The sequence below is a fragment of the Staurois parvus genome, unplaced genomic scaffold (genome assembly GCF_062004578.1).
Source record: "Staurois parvus isolate SC_StPar_1 unplaced genomic scaffold, SC_StPar_1.0 ptg002849l, whole genome shotgun sequence".
Lineage (NCBI taxonomy): Eukaryota > Metazoa > Chordata > Amphibia > Anura > Ranidae > Staurois > Staurois parvus.
This window is the reverse complement of record NW_028320645.1, coordinates 75,039-94,581: the sequence shown is the minus strand read 5'-3', so window position 1 is coordinate 94,581 and position 19,543 is coordinate 75,039. Positions and strand designations below refer to the sequence as shown.

Here is a 19,543-nt window from a genome sequence, read left to right as displayed (position 1 = left end):
GGTCCTCATCCTCCAGGACCCCCTGGTCACATTGTAGCAGGAAGTGGTCCTCATCCTTCAGGGGCCCCTGGTCACATTGTAGCAGGAAGTGGTCCTCATCCTCCAGGGCCCCCTGGTCACATTGTAGCAGGAAGTGGTCCTCATCCTTCAGGGGCCCCTGGTCACATTGTAGCAGGAAGCGGTCCCCATCCTTCAGGGCCCCCTGGTCACATTGTAGCAGGAAGCGGTCCCCATCCTCCAGGGCCCCCTGGTCACATTGTAGCAGGAAGCGGTCCCCATCCTTCAGGGCCCCCTGGTCACATTGTAGCAGGAAGTGTCCCTCATCCTCCAGGACCCCCTGGTCACATTGTAGGCACAGTGTACTCTCCCTGGGTTTGTAGGTCTGTCTGTGCCATCCTGATTGGATTTCCAGGCTGTGGGCGCTCAGTCTGTACCGGCTCAGGGTCTGTCTGTCTTTGGGGTTTTGTAGTACTTCCAGTTTGTAGTCTCCCTGCAGTGACTGGAAAACAGTTTGATTCTTAGAGTTTATTTCATTTCTCCATTCCTCAACGTATTTGTCTTGGGAATCATTCATTATGTTCTTTGTTTGACATTTAGTCAGGCCAGATTGTTGGGTGCTTGAAATGGAGAAGGCGCTGATGAGTTGTTGCAGGCCACATGGCTTCCACTGGTCCTTATTGGTCATTAGGGCCTTGTGGTGGTAGTGTGTGGAGTTAGGACTGCTCTTTTGTAGGTAGTCCCAGTATGATGGCGCCCTCTTCTGTACTGCGAGGAGCAAAGGAAATCTGCCAAGCTCAGACCGGCAAGCACTGTTGGAGGAGCTCCGATGGACTTGGAAGTGGTGCTTGCAGAATTCCAGATGAAAAATTTCTGGCTGGCTGGAGTCCCATTTGGACTGGTCTGGGTGGGTGACAGGACCCCAAACTTCACTGCCATAAAGAAGGACTGTGGTGATCTCTCTCTTCCCAAATTCTCTGTGCTTAATATCTCTTTCTACCTCTCTTGTCTTTTTCTCTCCCCATCATCTGTCTCTCTACCTCCAGATCTCTATCTCTACCTCCCTCATCTCTTTTTCTCCCTGGTCTCTCTATCTCTTCTCAATCTCTCTTTCTCTCTTGCTGATCTCTCTCTACCTCCCATTATTCCTCTCTCTCCGATCTTTCTCTCTCTCTTTACCTTCCTTATTTTTCTTTTTATCCCCCAACTCTCTCTTTCCCTAATTTCTCCCACACTAATTGAAAGAAGCTTTCTCAGCAGGACCAAATACATTTTAGTATAGCCACAACATTTCAGGTTTTATGGGTTGGATGGGGGTGGGGCAGAATGATTGACATTATTAGCAGTAAAAGATGATACCTCCTCTCCCTCTCATCCTCTCTCTTTTCTTTCTATTCACCTCGCTCTTCTTTCTATACTTTTAGATTGTAAGCTCTTATGAGCAGAGCCCTCTGAGCCCCCTGAGCCCTCTGAGCCCTCTAAGCCCTCTGAGCCCTCTGAGCCCTCTGAGCCCTCTATGCCCTCTGAGCCCTCTATGCCCTCTAAGCCCTCTGAGCCCCCTGAGCCCCCTAAGCCCCCTGAGCCCTCTAAGCCCTCTGAGCCCCCTGAGCCCTCTATGCCCTCTGAGCCCTCTATGCCCTCTGAGCCCCCTGAGCCCCCTAAGCCCTCTGAGCCCCCTGAGCCCCCTGAGCCCCCTGAGCCCTCTAAGCCCTCTGAGCCCCCTGAGCCCTCTATGCCCTCTGAGCCCTCTATGCCCTCTGAGCCCTCTATGCCCTCTGAGCCCTCTATGCCCTCTGAGCCCCCTGAGCCCCCTAAGCCCTCTGAGCCCTCTATGCCCTCTGAGCCCCCTGAGCCCTCTATGCCCTCTGAGCCCCCTGAGCCCTCTGAGCCCTCTATGCCCTCTGAGCCCTCTATGCCCTCTGAGCCCTCTGAGCCCCCTGAGCCCCCTAAGCCCTCTGAGCCCCCTGAGCCCTCTAAGCCCCCTGAGCCCTCTAAGCCCTCTAAGCCCCCTGAGCCCTCTGAGCCCTCTATGCCCTCTGAGCTCTCTAAGCCCTCTGAGCCCTCTATGCCCTCTGAGCCCCCTAAGCCCTCTGAGCCCTCTATGCCCTCTGAGCCCCCTGAGCCCTCTATGCCCTCTGAGCCCTCTATGCCCTCTGAGCCCCCTGAGCCCTCTATGCCCTCTGAGCCCTCTAAGCCCCCTGAGCCCTCTGAGCCCTCTATGCCCTCTATGCCCTCTGAGCCCCTTGAGCCCCCTAAGCCCTCTGAGCCCTCTATGCCCTCTGAGCCCTCTGAGCCCCCTGAGCCCTCTAAGCCCCCTGAGCCCTCTAAGCCCTCTAAGCCCCCTGAGCCCTCTGAGCCCTCTATGCCCTCTGAGCTCTCTATGCCCTCTGAGCCCTCTAAGCCCTCTGAGCCCTCTGAGCCCTCTATGCCCTCTGAGCCCCCTATGCCCTCTGAGCCCTCTGAGCCCTCTAAGCCCTCTGAGCCCTCTGAGCCCTCTATGCCCTCTGAGCTCTCTATGCCCTCTGAGCCCTCTAAGCCCTCTGAGTCCTCTGAGCCCTCTATGCCCTCTGAGCCCTCTATGCCCTCTGAGCCCCCTAAGCCCTCTGAGCCCTCTATGCCCTCTGAGCCCCCTGAGCCCTCTATGCCCTCTGAGCCCTCTATGCCCTCTGAGCCCCCTGAGCCCTCTATGCCCTCTGAGCCCTCTAAGCCCCCTGAGCCCTCTGAGCCCTCTATGCCCTCTGAGCCCTCTATGCCCTCTGAGCCCCCTAAGCCCTCTGAGCCCTCTATGCCCTCTGAGCCCTCTGAGCCCCCTGAGCCCTCTAAGCCCCCTGAGCCCTCTAAGCCCTCTAAGCCCCCTGAGCCCTCTGAGCCCTCTATGCCCTCTGAGCTCTCTATGCCCTCTGAGCCCTCTAAGCCCTCTGAGCCCTCTGAGCCCTCTATGCCCTCTGAGCCCCCTATGCCCTCTGAGCCCTCTGAGCCCTCTAAGCCCTCTGAGCCCTCTATGCCCTCTGAGCCCTCTAAGCCCCCTGAGCCCTCTGAGCCCTCTATGCCCTCTGAGCCCTCTGAGCCCTCTGAGCCCTCTGAGCCCCCTGAGCCCTCTGAGCCCTCTGAGCCCTCTATGCCCTCTGAGCCCTCTGAGCCCTCTAAGCCCTCTGAGCCCTCTATGCCCTCTGAGCCCTCTAAGCCCTCTGAGCCCTCTATGCCCTCTGAGCCCTCTGAGCCCTCTGAGCCCTCTATGCCCTCTGAGCCCTCTGAGCCCTCTATGCCCTCTGAGCCCTCTGAGCCCTCTGAGCCCTCTAAGCCCCCTGAGCCCTCTGAGCCCTCCTGTATTGCATTACATGGTATCTGTACAGTCTCCCTTACTGTGACCTTGCTGCTCGAACTGTTGGTTCTGCATAAATCTTGTACAATAACAGTGATATTCTATCCCTCCTTCTCTCTCACCTCTCCCCGGTCTCTCTTGGCAGGTTGCTGTGCTCTCTGGTGCTTCCCCTGCATGCAGTGCAACACGGCCAGTGAATTTGGAGAGTGCTTTTGTCTGCCCTTGATGGATCCGACCCTCATGGGATATGTTGGCTGTAGCGGGGTCTGTCCTCCTATAACTATTGCCATGAGAGCCGCTGTCCGAGAAAGACACAAGATTCATGTAAGTCTGATGCATGTTGGGGAAGTAGCAATACTTTTAGACATTACACCAGTTTTATTTCTGATACAAGTTTAGGGACCCAGCCCATGCTCTGGGTCACTGCCGCCATCTTGGAGGGTGGTCATCAGGTTCCTGAAGCCAGCAGATGTGGTGCCATAGTGCTCGGGGATGTGCAGAATTTGACTTATTTTGGTGTTACTAAGGTGTAGGGCTCACTATTAGTGATGAACTGAATGTACCCGAGTTCAGATCCAGCAGAGTTTAGCAAAATTTATGGAAGTTTGGATGCTGAATCTGAACCCCATTGAAGTCAGCAAAAATGGAATCTTAGAAATCAGTAATGATCATTTTCTAGGCCAATAGGGAAGGAATTATCAACAAAGGGCATGGGGAACTGGACAATACCATGGGAGACATGTACCAAGAAAAAATAGTTTAAAGCACATATTTTAAACACAAGGCCCACAGGCCGACTCTGGATGGCCAGACCATGTCATGTGGCCCCCTCACCCTCCGCTCATCACTCTCCACTGTCACTCGTAAACACATAAATCTTCTATGTTTACAAGGACCGATTTGTTCTCAGCAGCTCCCGGGCTCTAACAGATCCCTGCAGGCATGGTGAGGAACAGATCTCCTGAATCTGACAGACAAAATGATCTCCCAGCAATTCCCACCACTCCTTTTCACAGTTGGGAATAGTCAGCAAGTGCAAGGGAAGGCGTTGCATAAAGACAGGATGTACAACACACACTTGTTATCTATATATACAGTGGGGGCAAAAAAGTATTTAGTCACCACCAATTGTGCAAGTTCTCCCACTTACAAAGATGAGAGAGGCCTGTAATTGGCATCATAGGGAGACCTCAACTATGAGAGACAAAATGAGAAAACAAATCCAGACAATCACATTGGCTGATCTGGAAAGAATTTATTTGCAAATTATGGTGGAAAATAAGTATTTGGTGACCTACAAACAAGCAAGATTTCTGGCTCTCACAGACCTGGACCTTCTTCTTTAAGAGGCTCCTCTGTCCTGCACTCATTACCTGTATCAATGGCACCTGTTTGAACTTGTTATCAGTATAAAAGACACCTGTCCACAACCTCAAACAGTCACACTCCAAACTCCACTATGGTGAAGACCAAAGAGCTATCGAAGGACACCAGAAACAAAATTGTAGACCTGCACCAGGCTGGGAAGACTGAATCTGCAATAGGCAAGCAGCTTGGTGTGAACGAATCAACTGTGGGAGCAATAATTAGAAAATGGAAGACATACAAGACCACTGATAATCTCCCTCCATCTGGGGCTCCACGCCAGATCTCACCCCGTGGGGTCAAAATGATCACAAGAACGGTGAGCAAAAATCCCAGGACCACACAAGGGGACCTAGTGAATGACCTGCAGAGAGCTGGGACCAACGTAACAAAGGCTACCATCAGTAACACACTACGCCGCCAGGGACTCAGATCCTGCAGTGCCAGACGTGTCCCCCTGCTTAAGCCAGTACAAGTCCGGGGGCCCGTCTGAAGTTTGCTAGAGAGCATTTGGATGATCCAGAAGAGGATTGGGAGAATGTCATATGGTCAGATGAAACCAAAATAGAACTGTTTGGTAGAAACACAACTCATCGTGTTTGGAGGAGAGAGAATGCTGAGTTGCATCCAAAGAACACCATACCTACTGTGAAGCATGGGGGTGGCAACATCATGCTTTGGGGCTGTTTCTCCGCAAAGGGACCAGGACGACTGATCCATGTACAGGACAGAATGAATGGGGCCATGTATCGTGAGATTTTGAGTGCAAACCTCCTTCCATCAGCAAGGGCATTGAAGATGAAACGTGGCTGGGTCTTCCAACATGACAATGATCCCAAACATACCGCCCGGGCAACGAAGGAGTGGCTTCGTAAGAAGCATTTCAAGGTCCTGGAGTGGCCTAGCCAGTCTCCAGATCTCAACCCCATAGAAAACCTTTGGAGGGAGTTGAAAGTCCGTGTTACCCAGCGACAGCCCCAAAACATCACTGCTCTAGAGGAGATCTGCATGGAGGAGGAGATCTGCATGGAGGATGGGCCAACATACCAGCAACAGTGTGTGCCAACCTTGTGAAGACTTCCAGGAAACGTCTGACTTCTGTCATTGCCAACAAAGGATATATAACAAAGTATTGACATCAACTTTTCATATTCACCAAATACTTATTTTCCACCATAATTTGCAAATAAATTCTTTCCAGATCAGCCAATGTGATTGTCTGGATTTGTTTTCTCATTTTGTCTCTCATACAGTTGTGTCCAAAATTATTCAACCCCCAATGCTGTAAAGGGGTTTAGGGACTATAGTGTACATTTGGAATTGTATTCAGAATCAAATCCTACAAGGACGTTGTAACTACCCAAATGCAACTAAAATGACATCAATTGTTTATGTAATACAGTAGTAAATGGTTCTTATGTGGTTTCTTCATTGCCACAATTATTCAACCCCTTAAAGACTACCACTCTGAAGAACAGAGGTTCATACAGGTGCTTTCCATCAGGTATTGAAAACACCTGTGGATGTCACCGAGCAGCAATCAAGCATAATAAGCACCAATTAGGCAGCTTTAAAATGACTGTGATACTCAGCTCCTTCTAGACATTTACTGGTGTGGTTACAAACATGGTGAAGGCAAGAGAATGGTCCAGGAAGACAAGAGAAGAGGTGATTTCTCTTCACAGGAAGGGCAATGGCTATAAGAAGATTGCAAAGATGTTAAACATACCAAGAGACACCTTAGGAAGCATCATTCGCAAATTCAAGGCAAAGGGCACTGTTGAAACGCTACCTGGTCGTGGCAGAAAGAAGATGCTGACTTCGACTGCTGTGCGCTACCTGAAGCGTAGAGTGGAGAGAAGTCCCCGTGTGACTGCTGAGGAACTGAGAAAAGATTTGTCAGATGTGGGTACAGAAGTTTCAGCCCAGACAATAAGACGCACACTGCGTAATGAAGGCCTCCGTGCCAGAACTCCCAGGCGTACCCCCTTGCTGTCTCCAAAGAATAAGAAGAGTCGACTGCAGTATGCCAAAAGCCATGTGGACAAACCACAAAAGTTGTGGGATAGTGTTCTGTGGACTGATGAAACAAAATTAGAACTGTTTGGGCCCATGGATCAACGCTATGTTTGGAGGAGGAAGAACAAGGCCTATGATGAAAAGAACACCTTGCCTACTGTGAAGCATGGTGGAGGGTCAATCATGCTTTGGGGCTGTTTTGCTTCTGCAGGTACAGGGAAGCTTCAGCGTGTGCAAGGTACCATGAATTCTCTTCAGTACCAGGAGATATTGGATGGAAACGTGATGCAGTCCGTCACACACCTGAGGCTTGGGAGACGTTGGACCTTTCAACAGGACAATGATCCCAAGCATACCTCCAAGTCCACTAGAGCATGGTTGCAGAGGAAAGGCTGGAACATTTTGGAGTGGCCATCGCAGTCACCAGACTTAAATCCGATTGAGAACCTCTGGTGGGACTTAAAGAAAGCAGTTGCAGTGCGCAAGCCTAAGAATGTGACTGAACTGGAGGCCTTTGCCCATGAAGAATGGGCGAAGATACCCGTAGATCGCTGCAAGACACTTGTGTCAAGCTATGCTTCACGTTTAAAAGCTGTTATAACTGTAAAAGGATGCTGTACTAAGTACTAAGATTGAATGTCACTTGGGGGTTGAATAAAACTGATAATGCTGTGAGCACAGAAAAGACATTTGTGGTTATTTCATTATAACTGTTATGTTATATTTGTCTGACCTACAAGTGCCTCTTTAATGTAAATGTAAGCAAGATGACTGAATGATCAAAAGCAATGTCAAACTGGCCAAAACACTCAATTTCAGTGGGGGTTGAATAATTTTGGACACAACTGTAGTTGAGGTCTCCCTATGATGCCAATTACAGGCCTCTCTCATCTTTGTAAGTGGGAGAACTTGTACCATTGGTGGGGACTAAATACTTTTTTGCCCCACTGTATATTGGTGGTAAATCTTTAATCAGCTCAGACCCCCTCTCTGGTTGGGGAAGGAGAGAGAATTATACTTCATCAGATCTCCTCCTGCAGAGGAATGAAGATCTCATTCTGCCACATGTGTACTGAGGCCGTGTGCTGGGCTTCTCCAATACTCTCTCTATAGCTGTAATATTCCATGAAAGCTCTGTGTATATTGAGGGGTTGGGAACCTCTGGTAGGCTACAAAGCTGGCCACCCACCTCCTTGATGTCACAAAAGCACACCAGTGGCAGGGGATTCTTGAGTCTGTGTTTTTGGAAGCACCCCTGCTGGAGTTGGGTCTTGAGGTGAATCCCCTTTCCATATCCACTGGGCCTACAGGGGTGGTAAAACTGTGCCATGGCAGCGGTGTTGGACGTGCTTTATGCAGACACCTCAATGTTACAAATCCTTCCCCATAACATCTCATTTGACATCCCTTTCCATCGGTCTCATTTCAGGGTTCGATCTGTGATGACTGCATCCGCTCCTGCTGCTGCTACTCCTGTACTTGGTGTCAGATGGCCCGGGAGATCCGGCGGAGGGGGAATTGGTCCACTGTGACCACCGCACAGACCACCATCCTGAGCAACGCACCCATGATGCCCCAGGCTCACGGCTATACTCCTCTTACTGAATACTGAGTTGCAGTAACCCAAGTCAACCGATCAGCGCTCACCTTCATTCATCTGAAAGCTGATTGGTTGCTGGGCTGCTGCGCTTTTCACATCGAATTATACACTGCCTTATAGAATTGTCTCATTGGATCAGTGTGTGACCAATCTGAATTCAATTTCCAGAGTGTTGATGGGACCAACTGATTTCTACGGTAGTCTCACCTTCCCACAGCTCCCTCATCTGCCGTTCTGACACTGCCATGTTTGCGGCCGTGTTGAGGGAAAATTTAAAGCTACGCTGGAGATCTGAAAAAAATAAATACTCTTGTTCCCCTATCATTGCAAGGGTTAAATGCTCATTTTGCCTAGGATACTGAGAGCCCATTACTGACCTTATCCCTCACTCCTCCAGCAGCCGACGCTCACTTCTCTCTGATGCTTTGCCTTGTAGACGGGTTCTCCATGTCCTCACTACAATGGGAATGATAGTTCTGCATGTATGTGATGATGTCACAGCCACCAGCCAGGACGCTGAAGAGAAGAGGCTGCGAGGAACCGGGTGCATGGAAGGGGGAGGGACAACGTAAGTAATAAGTCTTGGTAGCCTAGGCAAGGCTGAGCATTCAAACCCTTGAAGTCCTGGAGGAGTCCCACTGCAAGGACAGTTCTTTCAGTTCTCTGGAAGTTCAGCTTTAATACGTCTGCAAAGTTCATTTTTTGTTTTTTTAATACCAGTTTAGCAGACAGGAAGTGAGTGCTAAAATGTTGTCAGCAGGACAGCAAGTGAGGGGAAGTCTCCCCAACAGATCTCTAGATAGCAATAATACCTGACAGGAGATCTAACCCCCACTACATGGAAAACTAAGGAAACGATGGGCTGAACATACACTTCAAGCATAGCTTCCAGCTGTCCATCTTATGGAACCAAGTCCCTATCCTCCTCAGTTGTCCCTCTTATGGAACCAAGTCCCTCTGTCCCCATCTCCTCTTCAGTTATCCCTCTTATGGAACCAAATCCCTCTGTCCCCATCTCCTCCTCAGTTGTCCCTCTTATGGAACCAAGTCCCTTTGTCCCCATCTCCTCCTCAGTTGTCCCTCTTATGGAACCAAGTCCCTCTGTCCCCATCTCCTCCTCAGTTGTCCCTCTTATGGAACCAAGTCCCTCTGTCCCTGTCCTCCTCAGTTATCCCTCTTATGGAACCAAGTCCCTCTGTCCCTGTCCTCCTCAGTTATCCCTCTTATGGAACCAAGTCCCTTTCTCCTCTTCAGTTGTTCTTTCTATAGAATCAAGTCCTTCTGTCCCCATCTCCTCCTAAGTTGTCCCTCATATAGAACCAAGTCTCTCTGTCCCCATCTCCTCCTTGGCTGTCCTTCTTATGGAACCAAGTCCCTCTGTCCCTTTCTCCTCCTCTGTTGTCCTTCTTATGGAACCAAATCCCTCTGTCCCCGTCTCCTAATTGGTTGTCCTTCTTATGGAACCAAGTCCCTCTGTCCCCATCTCCTCTTCTGTTGTCTTTCTTTTGGAACCAAGTCCCTCTGTCCCTGTCTCCTCCTCAGTTGTCCTTCTTATGGAATCAAATTACTATGTTTCTGCTTCCTCCTCCATTTGTCCTTTTTTTATGTAACCAAATCCCTCTGTCCCCGTCTCCTCCTCAGTTGTCCTTCTTATGGAACCAAATCCCCCTGTCCCCTTCTCCTCCTCAGTTGTCCCTCTTATGGAACCAAATCCCTCTGTCCCCATCTCCTCCTCAGTTGTCCTTCTTATGGAACCAAATCCATCTGTCCCCATCTCCTCCTAAGTTATCCTTCTTATGGAACCAAATCCATCTGTCCCCATCTCCTCCTAAGTTATCCTTCTTATGGAACCAAGTCCCTCTGTCCCTGTCTCCTCCTCAGTTGTCCCTCTTATGGAACCAAGTCCATCTGTCCCCTTCTCCTCCTCAGTTGTCCCTCTTATGGAACCAAATCCATCTGTCCCCTTCTCCTCCTCAGTTGTCCCTCTTATGGAACCAAGTCCATCTGTCCCCATCTCCTCCTAAGTTATCCTTCTTATGGAACCAAGTCCCTCTGTCCCTGTCTCCTCCTCAGTTGTCCCTCTTATGGAACCAAATCCATCTGTCCCCTTCTCCTCCTCAGTTGTCCCTCTTATGGAACCAAGTCCATCTGTCCCCATCTCCTCCTAAGTTATCCTTCTTATGGAACCAAGTCCCTCTGTCCCTGTCTCCTCCTCAGTTGTCCCTCTTATGGAACCAAGTCCATCTGTCCCTGTCTCCTCCTCAGTTGTCCCTCTTATGGAACCAAGTCCATCTGTCCCCTTCTCCTCCTCAGTTGTCCTTCTTATGGAACCAAATCCCTCTGTCCTCATCTCCTCCTCAGTATAAAGAAAAAGTTGCCATAAAAAATAATTTGTGTGTCACCAATTTTTTTTTGCATATTATTTCTTTGTGGTCCAAAGGGGCGTGTCCTTATCTGACATACTTTGCACATAAAGCGTCTCACTTCCTCATCTCAGGAACATGGAGGTACGACTTTAAGGTTCCATGATTGTCCTAAGAAGGATTTTTTCTTAACCACCTAGTCTCTCCTCTGCAGATGGTCCCCTAACAAGTGAGAGACTGCATTCCCCTCCAGGACACTTTACCTATCAGTTCCTGGCCCACCTACAGTAGATGGAATACCAGTGACACCTTCCCCTGTGCCATATAGTTACACTGCATCACCACCTAGTGGACAAACGCAGGAACTGTTTCTTGTTTTCCCGTTTCTCGGGACACCTTCTTTTTATACCCCCAGTTTAATACTAGTTATATCTCTTTGTATATTTTTGTATACAGTCCGTAAAGGTGAAATAAACAACACTGTGTGTCAGTTCCCTGACTGTTACTGCTGCACAACACTATCATTTCACATCCGTATTTAGTGCCACAGTCACTTGTACTCAGTTTCAATATTTCCTGCTGCTTGTTTTCCCTTCTGTTAGCCCCGGTTCACATATATGCGGCCGTGCGGGCCACGTTTTGTGTGGGCACGAGAGCCCGTTCATTTGAATGGACTCCCATGCCCCGTGACACGCAGGGAAGAAGTCCCCGCACTTCATATGAAAATGCAGTCCACGTGGGAACCTCGGTTCTCAGTACGGTTGTGTTTTCCAGTGCGGGCGGCGGGCCAGTAGAACTAATGGCACCCCCCCCCCCGCGGGTCCACATTTCTCTGTGCAGGTTTTGCGGCTGCACAGATTTACATGCGGATCCGCAGCGGAACCACCCGCACAGATGTGAACCCAGCCGTAGTGTGAACGGCACCAGCACAGGAGAAAACCCACATTCCTGCATAGAGCTCATAAATCTGCCAGCTGACATATTGCCAAGGGACCTTTGGGGCTTCGTCTTCGGAAACGTCCCACATTTCTGCCTCTGTTTGTATTTACAATAAAGTTTTTTGTATTTTTACCACTCAACATCCTGTTGCTGTTGTGTATTCTATTGGCTTTTACATGTGTAACTGAGGATAAGGTGTTCAAATAGAAAGTATTTTTATTGACCAACAGACTGAATATTCTGTGATGGTGTCCTTATACAACAGTGGTCTCCAAACTGCGGCCCGGGGGCCAGATGCAGCTCTCAGCTTGCCTTTATTTGACCATTGGGGCACTTTTACTCCCACTGACACCAAAGATGGGGAACTATTCCTCCCACTGATACCAATGATGGGGCACTATTCCTCCCACTGAGACCAGCAATAGGACACTATTCCTCCTATTGACACCAAAGATGGGGCTCTGTTCCTCCCACTGAGACCAACAATAGGACACTATTCCTCCTACTGACACTGACAATGGGGCACTGTTCCTCCTACTGACACCAAAGATGGGGAACTATTCCTCCTACTGACACCAACAATGGGCAACTGTTCCTCCTACTGACACCAACCATGGGGCACTATTCCTCCGACTGACACCAAAGATGGGGAACTATTCCTCCTGCTAACACCAACAATGGGGTGCTATTCCTCCCACTGAGAAAAACAATATGACACTATTCCTCCCACTGACACCAACAATGGGGCACTATTCCTCCTACTGACACCGACAATGGGGCACTGTTCCTCCTACTGACACCAATAATGGGGCACTGTTCCTCCTACTGACACCAACCATGGGGCACTATTCCTCCCACTGACACCAACAATGGGGCTCTGTTCCTCCCACTGAGACCAACAATAGGACACTATTCCTTCTACTGACACCAATGATGGGGCACTATTCCTCCTACTGACACCAACAATGGGGCACTGTTCCTCCTACTGACACCAACCACGAGACACTATTCCTCCGACTGACACCAAAGATGGGGAACTATTCCTCCTACTGACACCAACAATGGGGTGCTATTCCTCCCACTGAGACCAATGATGGGGCACTATTCCTCCCACTGACACCAATGATGGGGCACTATTCCTCCCACTGACACCAATGATGGGGCACTATTCCTCCCACTGACACCAATAATGGGGCACTATTCCTCCCACTGATACCAATGATGGGGCACTATTCCTCCCACTGACACCAATGATAGGGCACTATTCCTCCCACTGAGACCAACAATATGACACTATTCCTCCCACTGACACCAACAATGGGGCATAATTCTTGCTACTGACATCAACAATGAGGCACTATTCCTCCTACTGACACCAACAATGAGGCGCTATTCCTCCTACTGACACCAACAATGGGGTGCTATTCCTCTACTGAGACCAACAATAGGACACTATTCGTCCCACTGACACCAGCAATGAGGTGCTATCCCTCCAACTGACACCAACAATAGGACACTATTCCTCCTACTGACATCAACAATGGGACACTGTTCCTCCTACTGACACCAACCATGTGGCACTATTCCTCCCATTGAGACCAGCAATAGGACATTATTCCTCCCACTGACACCAATGATGGGACACTATTCCTCCCACTGACACCAACAATAGGACATTATTCCTCCCACTGACACCAATGATGGGGCATAATTTCTGTTACTGATATCAACAATGAGGCACTGTTCTTTCCACTGACACCAACAATGGGGCACCATTCCTCCCACTGACACCAATGATGGGGAACTATTCCTCCCACCGACACCAACAATGGGGTGCTGGCCTCCATCCAGGAAACATTCAAGGTCAATTCTGCATCCACCCCCCAACCCAGGAGCCCCCTGCTGCTGTAAATTTTCATTTTGCTTTATTATAGTCATGTTTCATATGACTTCAAGTCAGTCACATGATATTCTGGCTCCCTTTCAGTACGTCCCCAAAACTAGGATATCCTCAATGATAATATCAGAGACTTCTGCTTCATTATTAAACTGTGAGTGCAGGGCAACATGGTGATGCCCCCTTCGGGAAGGGAAGGTCCATGACCCCCTGCACTTATAGGATGTCTTGAGTCTTCCAAGTTGAAGGATGCAAGGTGTCATTTACCATGAAATCCTGAGGACAACTAGTGGTGTAAAGGAATTACTGCATGGAATATTGCTAGAGATGAGGTCAGCACTGTAACTGGAAATGCCTTGCCGTCCAGGCTTTGTCAATTAGGTTCAATAGGACTCTCAGGGCTTGTTCTGTGCAGGATTGCAGTCTCTTGTCACATGACTGCAAAATTCAATTTCCTCTGTGGGAACGGCAGAGCTTGGCCGCCAAGCTGTCCTGTTGCTAAAAATGTTTTTTACGGCTGTGTCTCAGTTGCTAAGCCTCAATCCTCTGTAGAAAATAATACTGGCCTTATGTCTCCAAATCTGCAAACGTTTCATTTGCCCGTGTACAGTCTTACCACTGGAAATCATTTTTTGCAATTGTATCTCGGATGCTACAATCTCATTTTCTTGCAGGTGAACTTCTGGCATGTATCTCCAAATTCGTAGCCTATTTAAGCTGCCCGTGTACTTTCCTGCCGCTGGTCTATTTTTTCACAGCTATATCTGTTTTTAGCACTACCCCCTTAGGAGTCACTGAGTTTTGGGTACCCCTATAGTCCTGCACAGCCAGGTAACACGTATCTTCTTCAGATCTTGCACACAGGAGACAGTAGACAGTCCTTGAGCTTGTTTTTAGGGTTTTTATTAGGGGTATTGAACTTCGATGGGGTTGAGGGGTGTATGGGATGCCCAAAGGAACTGTAACTGAGGACAACTTCTAAGGAACTATGTACAAGTCTCTATACAGCAGATCTCTTGTTGGAGAGCTCTCCAGCCTCTCCTGATGTACCACCAGAGACCCCAGATTAATTATTTTCTCATCTAGATGTTCTGAGGGACTCCTAGAGCAAGGGATCCCAGAATCTGCCACTTTAAATGCACAGTCCCAGATGGGGGCTAGTCAGGTTTCCCACCAGGAAAATCTGGCCCAAGGGGTGTAGGATTACTCACCATTCCTCGCCTGTAGGCTGGTTGGGTTTGTAGCTGCCTTCAGGCCTCCTACTGGGCTGGCACCTTCCCTGGCTCTACAGGTGGACCTCTCTCTGTGGACTGGTGAGCTTCAGCAATCCTCTTTTCCAGCTCCTGCTTGGACGTTGGCTCCTTCCCACAGGGCCCTCTCCCAGGCTCCTGCATCCAGCCTCTCACTCCATCTTCCACTCAAACTCTCCTGCTGTTGAGCAGGCTCAGTCATACTAAAGGGCTGTCCTGGCCCCATACCAAGTCTCTTGCCTGGGTATTGGTCAGGATCCCATAAGTATGCAGATCAGCCCTTCCTCACCCCCAGCCACTGCCTTCTAGAAACTTCTCAAGTCTCTAGAGCAGGAGGAGGTATCAGGGAACTGATCTACAGAGCTCTCATCCCTGACCTAAGAGGACCTGGATGACTCATGCCCAGGCTGCTACATGGCCTTTATCTGAAAACCTATGTAGCTCCCCCTCGCTAACTAGAGGGGTTCTACATACACTTTAGTTAGTATTACAGGAAAACCCCTGAATTCTCTTTCCCTAGTAGTGTCCTGTTTTTAATGACGTATTCTCTGATCGTGTGTTGTTGGTCATTGTTTGGAGTTGTGTCTCTGATGTTACAATTTAATTTTTATTATTATTATACAGGATTTATATGGCGCCAACAGTTTGCTCAGCGCTTTACAAAATGAAGGCAGACATAACAGTTACAATACAGTTTGGTACAAGAGGAAACAGAGGGCCCGGCTCATTAGAGCTTACAATCTAGGATATCCCTGGAAAGCATCTGCCTTGTCCCTCCCTCATTATTTCCCCCAAATTAAGCTGCTTTCACATGGTCCTGCCACCGCTGGTCAACCTTGACCCTCAACCTCTAACCCAATATATGTAGCAGCATGGTGGGGTGCTTTAAAGCCAATCCTCTACCCGCTCAGCTGTTTTGTGTTGAGTATGCACACTGGAGTGATCCCAGCATAATGACCAAGTTGTTACTGACAGCTCCCAGTAACTGCTTATGATCAGGAGCCAGTGGGATGGGCTTCTGATCATGTGACCGCTGTGTCAGCCAATCACAAAGATCAGATGATTGAGAAGCCAGATTCCAACTCCTGGCATTAAGAAGCGCTTAAAGGGACCTTGGGAGCCAATGTCAAGGGGTGTAAGGGATTTGGTTGTTGCATATTACCCTTTAAAGCAACTTAAATAGGACCCTCTCCCCACTGTACGTTTTGTAGTTTTGATATTAGTACATGTCTCCCAGGGTAATGCTTCCATGCTTTATTTGTTACAATTTGTTATTAGCCCTTAAAAGGTCCTCTCTCCAGACTTCCAAAGGATATGAAACAAAGATCATGTCTCTTGAATTTCAAACAGGAACCCCCGCCTCTCAAACCTGGACTGCTTCACTACCCTCTGGTCATATTTATTTCTTATCAATAAATTCTAAAATAATTTTTTTTTAAATTAAACATACATTTCCAAAAAGAGAATTCATTAAAAAAAAATCACAAATCAATACAAAAACAAAGAAGGAGTCTCAGCTGAAGGTCCAGTATATCAGGGATGTCTTCTACAATGTAACAGGAAGTGAGACGACCTCATTATTCCTCATATATCTTCCAGAGATTTCCCAGAATTCTGCCCTCTATGAAAGAGACGTATACTACCAGAACTGAAAACTGCCGACGTTGACAGAAACAGGAAAATGAGGAAGAAAATACCCGTCACCGATTATTATTACCACGAAGGGGAACGTACTCTGGAATACAAATTATAATAGAGAAATCTGTATGAATTAATATTATTATTGGCAAACATTTCCAGGGAAAAAAAACCTCAACTCTCAGATCAGCAGACGCCGTCGCTGACAGCAGATCTTAGTAAATGTAAAACTGCAGATGAAGCGGTTCCAACTCACCTGCACTGGATGAAGTTACGCTGATATCTCACTTTGCTTTTTGAGAACTTCTTGATGGACGGTCAGATAGGCTCCAGGATTTGTTTTAAATTTACACTCATGAATGAAATGAGAAAAACATGTTTTATTGTTTTGTTTCTTAACTTGAATGGCCCAGAAATATGAAAGAAATAAATGTTTAAAAATAGAAGTAATTCCTCCCTGGACACATTTGCTCCCCTCATTACACACAATTAGGCCCGACGTCTACAACCCCAGCAAACAGCTCTTGGGTGGGTGTGGAGTAAAATCAGGTCGCTGCAAGATGTCGTCCTTTATACAGCTGCCCTCTAATCATGTCATTCCTCTTCATCATTCCCATAAACACCCTCTCATCCCGTCCTCATCAACTCTATTCTACCTTTAACTCTCTACTCCAGGGGTATGGAATTAAAATTCAAGGAGGTCCGGTCACTAAAACTTTCTTCTGGCCGAGGTCTGAATAGGGTGTGCCTATCAGTGTGCCCCCCTTACATCAGGTGTGCCCATAAGAGTGCCCCCTTACATTAGGTGTCACCCTCAGAATGCAACTTTACATCATGTATTCCCATCACATCAGGTGTGCCCATCAGAGTGTCCCTTTACATCAGGTATCCCCATCACATCAGATGTGCCCATCAGTGTGCCCCCTTACATCAGGTGTGCCCATCAGAGTGCCCCTTTACATCAGGTATCCCCATCACATCAGGTGTGCCCATCAGAGTGCCCCCTTACATCAGGTGTTCCCATCAGAGTGCCCCTTTACATCAGGTATCCCCATCACATCAGATGTGCCCATCAGTGTGCCCCCTTACATCAGGTGTGCCCATCAGAGTGCCCCTTTACATCAGGTATCCCCATCACATCAGGTGTGCCCATCAGAGTGCCCCCTTACATCAGGTGTTCCCATCAGAGTGCCCCTTTACATCAGGTATCCCCATCACATCAGGTGTGCCCATCAGTGTGGCCCCTTACATCAGGTGTGCCCATCAGAGTGCCCCTTTACATCAGGTGTGTCCATCAGAGTGCTCCTTTACATCAGGTATCCCCATCACATCAGGTGTGCCCATCAGTGTGCCCCTTTACATCAGGTATCCCCATCACATCAGGTGTGCCCCCTTACATCAGGTGTGCCCATCAGAGTGCCCCTTTACATCAGGTGTGTCCATCAGAGTGCTCCTTTACATCAGGTATCCCCATCACATTAGGTGTCGCTCATCAGTGTGCCCCCTTACATCAGGTGCTGCCATCAGAGTGCCCCTTTACATCAGGTGTGTCCAGCAGAGTGCTCCTTTACATCAGGTATCCCCATCACATTAGGTGTCGCTCATCAGTGTGCCCCCTTACATCAGGTGCTGCCATCAGAGTGCCCCTTTACATCAGGTGTGTCCAGCAGAGTGCTCCTTTACATCAGGTATCCCCATCACATCAGGTGTGCCCATCAGTGTGCCCCCTTACATCAGGTGTGCCCATCAGAGTGCCCCTTTACATCAGGTGTGTCCATCAGAGTGCTCCTTTACATCAGGTATCCCCATCACATCAGGTGTGCCCATCAGAGTGCAACTTTACATCAGGTATCCCCATCACATCAGGTGTGCCCATCAGTGTGCCCCCTTACATCAGGTGTGCCCATCAGAGTGCCCCCTTACATCAGGTGTGCCCATCAGAGTGCTCCTTTACATCAGGTATCCCCATCACATCACGTGTCGCCATCAGAGTGCAACTTTACATCATGTATTCCTATCACATCAGGTGTGCCCATCAGAGTGCTCCTTACATCAGGTATCCCCATCACAGTGCCACTTTACATCAGGTATTCCCATCAGAGTACCCCCTTACACTCAAAGTACCCCTTTCCATCACATTTCCATATCAGAGTGCCCCTTTACATCATATTCACCATCAGAGTGCCCCTTTCCACAGTATGTGCCCATCAGAGTGCCCTTTAACATAAAATGTATCCATCAGAGTGCTCCTTAATATAAAATGTATCCATCAGAGTACCCCTTAACATAAAATGTGCCAGTCAGAGTGCCCCTGTAAGACTCCACCCTACCACGTGGGTAGACAGGAGCTGTGCCGGGATCCTTGCTGAAGGATGCTTGTGTACAGGCAGGGAGTGGGATCTGGAGAGACAATGAGCTGTAAAGGGGCGGAATGCACATGTGATGTCATGTTGCCATGACGACCACCCTGCTCAGCAGCGGATCTGTCATTGCGGGCTGGCGGTCCAGAAGGGAGATCTGCTGGGGCCGTTCTCGGACCGTGGTCCACCATTAAGTGACCCCTGCTCTATTCCATCTCCCACTGCCACCACCCACCATCTCATGCACTGTGCAGGATATTGGCAATCATTTCAACAATAAGATAGATGTCATTTGTGATGAGGTCACCATTGTCCAGTCATCTCAGCCAATTAACATACTATCCCCATCTATAGAGAAAAGCTTGTGGGGCCATTCCAAGCTGGGAAGTAAAAGGTCACCCCACCGGTATGTGGAAAAAGGAGTCCCGGAATGATTCCAGTGATTCCAATGTAGTGGGGGACAGACGCCACTCAACCCAGCCCAAAGAGTCCAGTGTGTAGGATGTGTAGAATGGCAACAGGGCTACACCTTCTGATGCATTTTGGCCCACCCACCGGGGCTTGGTCATAGATGGTGGTCGAGGTGAAATGCGTCAGATTCATGGCCGGAGCGTTGGCTGAGGCCATTCTACACATCCTACACACCATACTATCCCCACCACCACATCCAACCATGACCCTGTCACTATCCCAGATGATGCTAAGTGTTTCTTTGATGCTCTCCACACCTCCTGCCCCCTGGACCCCATTCCCACACAACTCCTCTGCCCTCTTTCTTTTTTCTTTCTATCCT

The 19,543-nt window shown here is 48.8% G+C and overlaps 1 protein-coding gene across 2 annotated transcripts in view; it reads left to right on the top strand.

The window, feature by feature from the left end:
• The window catches only part of LOC149429041 (placenta-specific gene 8 protein-like), a 60,127-nt gene extending 50,878 nt beyond the window's left edge, over positions 1-9,249 (top strand). For both annotated transcript variants that reach the window (XM_089666801.1, XM_089666800.1), the window contains 2 exons: positions 3,465-3,643; positions 8,133-9,249. In XM_089666801.1, coding sequence (XP_089522927.1) covers positions 3,465-3,643; positions 8,133-8,315 — 362 coding nt within the window. In that variant the 3' untranslated portion in view covers positions 8,316-9,249. The remainder of the gene's footprint in view (positions 1-3,464; positions 3,644-8,132) is intronic.
• The last annotated feature ends 10,294 nt before the right edge of the window (positions 9,250-19,543 follow it).